The sequence below is a fragment of the Cajanus cajan genome, chromosome 1 (assembly GCF_000230855.2).
Source record: "Cajanus cajan strain Asha chromosome 1, NIPB_CcT2T_4, whole genome shotgun sequence".
Lineage (NCBI taxonomy): Eukaryota > Viridiplantae > Streptophyta > Magnoliopsida > Fabales > Fabaceae > Cajanus > Cajanus cajan.
The window spans coordinates 37,053,062-37,063,232 of record NC_138517.1 but is presented as its reverse complement, the minus strand read 5'-3'; the positions used below and the strand labels follow the sequence as shown (position 1 = coordinate 37,063,232).

The window sequence follows — 10,171 nt, the reverse complement described above, 5'->3', positions numbered from 1 at the left end:
ATAATTATATTTCTTAGTTAAAGATAGAGGTTCAATCTTTGTTTTAAGTATGACATGAATTTTAAAATTTGAAGTATCACTTTATTTTTATACAAGTCAATCTGAGGAGGAGGAGTTATACCTCCTCATTAAACCAAAAATAAATTATTTCTATTGAACTAAGTCGGTTGGTTAGTTTGTCTAATCTTAGACTTAAAAAATAAAGTTAATTTGGTGCTCCTAAAATTATCTATAGACAAAATGAAATATTGTCTCAGTTGAATTAAATTGGTCTTTATATTATCTTTTTACCATAAAAAAAAGAGACGCTTTGTGCTTTTTTATTTTCTAAAATAAATCAAAATCATGAAATGGATAATTACTTAAATAGAATATGTGATTTGAGATTAAAAAAAAAAGAGAGAGAGAGAGTTATTGAGTGAGAAAGAATGATTTAGATTTGTAAGTAAAATAAAAAAAAGGTAAAAAAGATTCATATAAGAATAAAGACCAAAAGGGATTATTAAAAAAATTCTCTTCATATAATAGTATAAATTATCATAATATTAATTTTGGATTAATGTGACTATATATATATATATATAAATTTGTGGCTGAATTAACTTTTTATACTATATTTTAAAGTATGGAGATGATTTACAATTACACATTATTTTAAGAAAAAAATCTAAAGTTAGTTCGGAGAATTATCCCAGTAGCTACCAAGTCGACCCATCTGTATGCAATTAATTATGTGTAACTAAATTAATTTTGTGAACTATTTCTCCATCCTTCAATAATTATAATTTAAAGTTATTAGAATTGTAGTTATTAGAGAACGGAAATAGTATTAAAGTTAACCAAGTTGAGATAGTACACTAAAGTTTTAAATTAAATCTTTATTGAATTTTTTATATATAAGAAAATTAATCAAGTGTGTGCCGTAAGTAACTCATAAGCTAGTGGATTATAAAAGAATCACGTAAATTGACTAAAATGCTTTCTTAAAACTTCAAAAACTAAACAAAACGGCCTAAAATTAAACTAGTCTCATCGTGATGATCATTGCATAGATTGTATCGCCGTTGAAAGCACATTGTTCTATATAAAAAAAACACTGGAGAAACATGAAATGGTGGATTAATTGAAAAGTCTTCAAGATATGGCAAAACAAAATTTTCCCCTGGGTCGTTCTGTTGCTTGTTTAACATTAATTCAGTTCATAGCTTTTACGAGTTTCAGCACATCACAAAGCCACGTAGACGAGACTTCAAGTACCACCACTAAGGCCTTTTTCATCTTTGGCGACTCCACCGTAGATTCTGGCAACAACAATTACATAAATACCATTCCTGAGAACAAAGCAGATTACAAACCATATGGACAAAACGGTTTTTTCCAACAACCCACGGGACGATTCTCTGATGGTCGTGTCATCGTAGATTTTATAGGTAATATATGTCACCATATATGTTTTTTATTTATTTATATAATTATAATATTGATATGATGAAGTATTTAAAGTTAGAAATATTGATTAGTCTTTGTTGAAAACTGTGTTATGATATATGTTTTGGTTACTTAACTGTGTTAATATTATACTTTGTCCTTGGTATGTGTGTTAAATCATGTTTTATTATTGATGCAGCTGAATATGCTAAGCTGCCATTAATTCCTCCGTTTTTGCAACCAAATGCTGATTATAGTAACGGTGTGAACTTTGCTTCTGGTGGGGCCGGTGTTCTTGCTGAAACCAATCAGGGACTGGTAAATTATTAAATACATTGAACAAGCATGTGATCGATATTTCATATTTGAAGCGATTGCTATCTTAGATTAGATATGTTAACATCATTCATTATTACATCAACTTATTCCATATTCCACCCTGTATAATGTGAGTTATGAGCCAGGCTTATTCAGAACTCTATAATAAGTTGCTATTGATGTAGGTGATTGATCTTCAGACACAATTGATCCACTTTGAAGAAGTGGAAAAATCATTATCAGAAAAGCTGGGAGAGAAGAAGGCAAAGGAATTGATCGCGGAAGCAATTTATTTCATTAGCATAGGAAGCAACGATTACATGGGTGGTTATCTGGGTAACCCAAAAATTCAAGAAAGCTACAATCCTGAACAATATGTTTGGATGGTCATTGGAAACTTGACCCGAACAATCCTAGTAAGCCTAACTTCTAAGAGAGAAAAAAAAGTTTTTTTTTAATAATTTAAAATTAGTTTGTATCCTAAAAGTGTTTTTAGAAAAAAAATCATCTAAATATATCCTAAATAAATACCAAATAACTTTTCTTAGAGTCTGTTTGGATAAATTTTTTGCATAAATACTTCTAATAATAGAAAAAAAAATAGAAAGAAAAATTTAAATAAACTTCTTTATAAGGTAAAACTACTTTATGCATAATTTAAAAACAAAATTTTACAGAAACTGATAAGATATAATTTCTACAAATTAATTTATACTTAAACTAGTTTTAGTTTATATACAATTAATTTATTTCATTTTTTTATTTTTCATTCTTAAAAAGTGCTTATAGAGAAACTTAGATCCTAGACCCTTATTAATTACGAATATAACAAGTTGATCCCATTGTGTATACATACAGACTCTATATGAGAAAGGGGCTAGAAACTTTGGGTTCTTAAATTTGTCTCCTTTGGGTTGCTTGCCATCTCTTAGAGCCCTAAACCCGGAAGCCAACAAAGGTGGTTGTTTCGAAGCAGCTTCAGCTCTTGCTCTAGCACATAATAATGCTTTGAATCTTGTTCTCAGAAATCTCAAAGATGACCATGAAGGATTCATGTACTCTAACTCAAATTTCTATGATTGGCTTCGTGATAGGATAGATAACCCCACAAATTATGGTATGTATTGCTATTTGCAACCAATTAAATTAATTTTCCTAACAGCCACTAATGTCAATCACAATTCGTAACCAATAAAATTTTGCATTTTATGAAAGGTTTCAAGGATGGAGTTAATGCTTGTTGTGGAAGTGGACCATATGGTGGTGTCTTCACTTGCGGGGGTACAAAGAAAGTTAAAGAGTTCAGTTTATGTGACAACGTTGGAGACTATGTATGGTGGGATTCTTTCCACCCAACAGAGAAGATCCATGAGCAATTCGCTAAGGCATTATGGAATGGACCACTTTGTTCGGTAGGACCCTACAATTTAAAGAACTTATTCTCCAACAACGACGAGATGATCGAACTCACTATTGCTGATGTTGTTGATTCCCCTAAAACTCAGCAAGAACAATTTCACTATTGAGCTCATTTTTAAAATAAAAAAAAAAAAAACAATTTCACTACTGATCTCATTCCTCAAATGAAATTTGAATATTTGCATGATATATACAAATTCATAATATGAGCTAAGTGTGTGGCATTGTTAGGCTATAGATCCACACTTGCAAGTGGAGCACTAGTTGAATTAAGGAACTCTTTGATCAAATATACTTATTAAAATTTAAAGTTTGATATTTTAAGTGTGCCTTATTTATCCATGTATCATCTCTTGTTACTATAGTCTCTTACATTGAATGTAAGGACTAAATAATAGTTATATAGTTCAATGCTTTGTCTTTCCACTACAATCGTTGAATCTCAAAAATCTTAAGGACATCTTAATTTAGAATGATTATATTTTCATTGCACATTCCTTAGGTAAATGAAGTAGGTTTTAGGAAAAAATAAATGACATACTCAGTTGGTAGTAGACCTATAAGATTTCTTAATTGGTAGAAAATCTATAAGATTCCTTAATTTGTAAGAGAACCAGGTCAATATGATATTTTAGTTGATAGGAGATCTATATGGTTTCTTAGTCAAAATAGGACCCATGAGGATACACTCAGTCTGGAGCCCATAAGACAAAGAAACTAAAAGGTCGGAAAAGGACCTATGAGGGTACACAACCCCTTAGTCTTGAGTCCATGGGACGAAGAGACCAAAAGGTGAGAAAAAAAAGTTATGAATATATATATTTTTTTAATATTGATTAAAATCATTTAACTTTAATTGATTTTAAAGAAACAAATGTATGGATAAATAGTAATAGAATTGTTTATACTCTTAGTCATATGTATTTTTTGTTGAGTAATGTTATATCCTTTACTAATTCTTCAAATATTAAATAAAAAAGAAATTGAGTTTAATATTTAAAAAATATAAATATATTGAAGTCTTTCTTCTTTTAATAAGTAAAATGGCACATTTATAAAAGTGAATCGATTGAAACCAATAGAATTAAATTAGAAGGTCGTCATTAAAAAGGTGCACCAAAAAGGTATAAGGGTGTATCAGAAGACACCAATAACCATAAGTTTTATCAAAAACACCCTTCAGACATAACCAAAATGACACTATTATAAAGTACATCAAATTATAGGGGTACATATTCAAGTACAAGCTATTTTGGGTTGAATTGTATCAAACTCATTATTTAAATTGATCAAAATAGATTTAGTTCGGTTGAGTTTGTATAATTTTTCTAAAAATTTGAACCAAACAATATGATCAATGATGAGTTGGTTTAGGTTGTATGATTAATTATATTTTGTTATGCTTACACATTGAGATTGGGTTGAAATTTAGGTTAATTGTTGAATTATTTAAGAATTTTGTCCTGGTTGAGGTGTATGTATGTATAACTGTAAAGGTTGTCAAAGAAAAAGGTAGAAAGGGTTGTATTTGAATAAGTACAATTATACTAATAAAATAGCAAAAACAACATGATTATGTTGAATAAGCATTGTCATGCTCAAAAGTTAGAGTTACACTTTTTGAAAAGTAGCATGATGATTTCCAACTAATCATGTGAAAGTAAGCACAACCATGCTTGGTCAAGCCAATGCCCATATTAGAAAAAGCTAACCATCTATCAAGGGTTGTTATTCTTTAAACCTTCTAGGCTTTAAAGATATTTTTCATCTCATTTTCTAGCACTCAAGATTGAAAAGATCGAAACTTTGAAACAAGAAAGAATCTTCTTAACACTAATGGAGGAACAATCATACCTCTTTTAAGGTTTTATGAATTTTTGTATTCTATGGTTTTCCCCCTTTTTAATGAGGAACTAATTTCTTAGTCTAAGGTTATGGTAGTCATGTTAGATGAGCTAAACCTAATGCAATTTTGGGTTTGTTATTTTTTTTATCAATTAAAATTTATTTTTTTATTCATAATAACTATTGAGATATGACCAATTTTTTCTTGTAATTTTATTCATTTAAATCATAACGATCATACCTAATTTAGTTGGTAGACCTAAACAAACAATTGAATCTTGGAATTTTACATGACCAAACCTTAAATAAGTTTCCAATTGTGATTTTCGCTTGTGTCAAAAGCTTTCTTAAGTCAAACCTTAGCATGACCAAAAGAGGAGGATTGAACTAATAATTTCTTGACGAAGTACTTCTTTCCTACACGAACAAATCAACTAAAAGGGAAGATAAGGATTTTTTTTTCAATAAGAGCAAGAGTTCTTGTTTGAAATTCGAGAGAGATTTTAGGAGTTATTGAGAAAATGTCCTTATTGTATATATTATTTGGAGTGATAGATCTCGATAATCTATAATGGTTTGTCCTATTTTGATACGTCGAATAGTGATGTAGTGTATCAAGTTACTATTAAAAAAAAAGTTTTTCCAAGGGCTTATTTGTTTTTAATGATCAAGCCTTTAACAATTGTCATGACCATTATAATGATAAACATATCCTAAATAAACTAGCTAGAGTCCATAAAGTGGAAGTGTAACGCCCGATTTATATAATAATAATTATATATTTTCTTATATAATATTTTTGCAATTATATCATTAACAATATTTTTTTTTTCTTTTTTTTTTGAAGATAAAGATAAAGAAAAAGAATATTTTGTGAATTTAATACATGACATATCGTTCTAAAATATTTACAATAACGTAATATTTTACACATTATTTCTTTCTTCCTCTTCTATTACAATATTTACATTGATTGTGGGAATAAATTTACAATAACAAATAAAATTATAATAGATTCATCAAATAGCCTCCACATTCCAATTCCTTCCAAAGAAGACAACAATTATAACAACTGCAAAATGATCTGGAATCCCAAGTAGATCCATCTATTTTATAATATATTTAATTTTAAAAACAAAGAAAAGAGAGGAGTAAGAACAATATCCAATAAATACAATAATTAAAAAGAATACACAAAATTATTTATAATCAATATTAAACATATATATATATTTAAAAATTTATATATATATCATATATTAGATTTTCATGATACAATAAAATTTGAATTATACTTGTAGTGACTAGTCAGGATAAATGAGCATCATCATAACACCAACCAACAAAAGGATATTTCACCTTAACCAACAATAGGATATTTCACCTTCATTCCTTACTCATTTAAATCCCCAAGGTCAAACCTCCATCTACAAATAATTCAAACTTTATCTTCTATGGCCATAGAACAATATTTATCTTCATAAATACGTGAAGAAATAACAACAAGACGAGTCCAAGATATCACAACTATATCATAGTTGATTATAAATATATTTACAATAAATATATTTACGTAAAAAGAATATATTAAGAGTACCAATGATATAAATAAAAATGACAAGCATTATATAATAATTAAACAATATAAAATATGAACACCTTAATAATTATTATGGATAAAAATAATCATAGGTTAAGCAAAGAAATCAGGTTAGGGACACCTCACTAAATAAATATACATAAAAAATAACATAAATAAATAAACATAGTAGTATATAAAATTTTAAAGAGATAAAGTTCTCCTCTCCCTTACCTAGATAAACAGGAGCTAAAACTTGAGCAGAACTTCTTCCTCTGAATTCCCTCTTTCTTTCCCTCTCTCTTCTCTCTCTCTCTCTCTCTCTCTAAGATTTTCACTTCTCACTCGGTTATAATTTTTTTCACCCCCTGCCTCCTATTTGTAGGCATCCTGGCGTACCCGGAACGGCCCGTTCCGGTGCCTTCAAATATAGGCAAATTTTTCAACTGGAACGACCCGTTCTAAAATCGGAACGGTTCGTTCTGGGGTTCGTGTTAACATTGATTGACCATAAGTAGAACGGCCCGTTTCCAACTTAACTTTTTAGGCATTTTTCTTACTGTGGAACGGCCCGTTTCACTTTTGGAACGACCTGTTCCATTTTTGAAACGGCCCGTTCCGTGCCAACAAACACAAGCCTTTTTGAAAATTTGGAACGGCCCGTTCCACTTTTGGGAACGGCCCGTTCTAAGCCTTCAAAATACCAGAATAATATTATTTTATTATCTTTAATTATAAAATTTCCTTTAATAATCCTCATACATAATAATCAAGTATTAAAATCTCTAAAATATTCCACATAAAAGACCCATTTTTTATTAATTAATAACTATAGAAAAATAATTTTCATAAATATAATAATAATTAATCATTATATAAATTTTGGGATGTTACAAGAAGGACTAAGCTCATCCTTAAAGTACAAATTAGATGCGCTTAATAAATAAATGGGATCCATGATAAAAGGCTGAAGCTCAACTTATTCCACCACCACCACCTCCAATTTGCAATCAATATGGTCAATCCACACATGAAGGAAAAATTTTCAAATGATTAAGTTCTTCACTCAATTTTATGAGGGGGTTAACTAAGTGAGTAACTCCAACAAAAATAATTATGACCTATATTCTTCAACATTTAATTATAAATGGAGATACCACTCAAACTTCTCATAGGGAGGATCACAACAACAACCAATGGGGCTTAATCATCGATAGGACAATTATAAGCCACATCAGAGGAAAACTCGATCCCAAAAATCATAAGCAAAAAGAGATATGGCTTAGTTTGCATGAGATTATGATGCAATGTGTGACCAAAAGTGAGGGGAGCAGGATGAATTCTATGGAGAATCAAATAGTCAATGTGGTTACTTTGAAGACTTAAAGGGTTCAAGGTGCTTTACCAAACCAAACAAAGCCAAACCCTAGAGAAAAGGTTAAAGTTGTAACCCTCAGAAGTTGCAAGCAACTGGAAGAACATAAAATAGACATGAAAAAGGTGACTCCACAAAAGAAAAAAGGTTATTGTTGAAAGGAGCCAAGTTAAAGAGCAAGCTAAAGGGAATAAGGTATGTACACCCAGTCCTCCTCCTCAGGTAAGTATTCATTTTGCTCAAAAAGTAAATGATGAACATAAAGATAATCAATTTTAGAAATTTTTTAAGAAGCTACAAATAAATATTTTGTCTATTGAAGCCATTTCTCAAATGCCCAATTATGCCAAGTTTTTAAAAGAAATTATTTCTAACAAAAAGAAACTTGAGGAATTTGAAATGGTTGAGCTAAATGAAAAGTGTTTTTTTTTTAATTAAGTTGTCTCATAAATTAAAAGATCTGAGAGTTTATAATTCCTTGTATCATGGACAATTTATATTTTAAAAGATCACTTTGTGACTTAGGAGCTAGCATTAATTAAATATCTTTATTTGTTTTTAAGAAGTTGGGGATGGGAGAATCCCAACCTACTAACATTTCTCTCATGCTTACAAATAAGACCATTGTACATCTAAGAGGAGTGATAAAAGACAACTTGGCAAAGGTTGGAAAGTTTATTTTCCTACTGAATTCATGGTGTTAGTCATGCAAGCAGATGAAGAGGTCCCAATCATTTTAGAAAGACACTTTCTTAACATAAGTATAGCTCTAATAAACGTCTGACAGAGACAATAGACCTTAAGAATGGGACACGCGAAGGTTACATTCAAAGTCCTCAATTCTTATAAAAAGAAAAATATTCCTTAGTTATCTCACAAATTCGTCCAAAATGTTGTTGAAATTATCTCTAAAAATTCCTTCAAGCATTGTGAGAAAGGACCCTTACAAGCAAAATGCATTATTACTTGCTTGTTAAGGTTTCATGGGTAGTTTTCAAAATAATTTTATTAAAATAATTTCATGAGTAGAATAATCATTTTCCATGGATCACACATTACCAAGAACCAGTCTATAAGTTTTGAGATTTTACCTTTGTAGTGTACTTTATACCATACTTAGAGAGTCCTTAATGTGCTTGAAGGATGAACACCTTCTTTTATTGGATCACTAAGCACCAAAAAGTGTGGTGTCTCTAATCAATTCATGCAAGTAATGTATGAGAAGGATTTTAGTGCTAGCCACGAGGTAGACAAGATTAGGGTTTTGTGAGACGACAAAAAACCCTTAGAGAATCTCTGAATTTTCTCTTTTAGGTAAAAAAGGTGTAGCTATGACTATGTTAACCTGCATATTAATAGATTGTCATTGACCTAATCTAGCTCCTTGTTGGGCTTGCCCAATACAAGTCCAATATCCTATCCATTTAATTTAATCCATTATCAATTAATTAATTAAATCAACGTGGGGTTACTTAGAAGGAAACAATAAATGGTTTTGGTGTGGCATCCACCACCTATGGGTTGGTATAAGGTGAACACAAATGCTTCTATTAAGAGTCCTAACTAGTAAGCCACATGTGTTGGTGTGTTTAGGCATGCTAATGGGAATTGGTTGAAGGGGTTTGTTAGGAACCTTGGATTCTTTAATGTGCTTATGTAAAAAATTATGGGTTATATTATATGCTTTTCAAGTAGCTTGGACAATTGAAATTGAGCTGTTAATTTTGTTTTGGAAGGTATGGAGAATGGATACCCTTTCAGGTCCATGGTTGATACAATTTGGTGGTGGATTGCAAAGAATTGGGAGGTTATAGTCTCTCATTTTATAGGGAAAAAAATATTGTGGCTAATAATTTAGCATGTCTAGCTCATGGCTATGATGTTGGTCTTCACATTTTATCTACACCTCTTGTGTATTCTTTTGTTTTACTTTTAAAGGATGCTTAGTGGCTAACCATGTCTCATATATACAAAGAAAAACTTTAATAATCTCTACAATTTTACTTACTTTATCTTTTAGTCTTTATAGTTTAAAATAAATTTTTTTAGTTTCTATACTTACATTTTTTTTGTTTTTGTCATTAATTTCTTTGTAAAGTTGTTTCAATATAAGTGATATGAGCTTATTAAATCCAAATGGTAGTGATATATTTAATTTTGTAGACAATGATGTGTCACTTGCTTGTGTGGGAAAAAATGAAGAGTCT

The 10,171-nt window shown here is 30.0% G+C and overlaps 1 protein-coding gene across 1 annotated transcript; it reads left to right on the top strand.

Moving 5' to 3' along the window:
- Positions 1-1,000: 1,000 nt before the first annotated feature.
- On the top strand, positions 1,001-3,591 carry LOC109819193 (GDSL esterase/lipase 5). The gene is made up of 5 exons (XM_020384826.3): positions 1,001-1,430; positions 1,628-1,746; positions 1,932-2,162; positions 2,605-2,863; positions 2,962-3,591. Exons 1-5 carry the CDS (start codon positions 1,142-1,144, stop codon positions 3,270-3,272), a joined length of 1,209 nt encoding a protein of 402 aa, XP_020240415.1. The 5' UTR covers positions 1,001-1,141; the 3' UTR covers positions 3,273-3,591.
- The last annotated feature ends 6,580 nt before the right edge of the window (positions 3,592-10,171 follow it).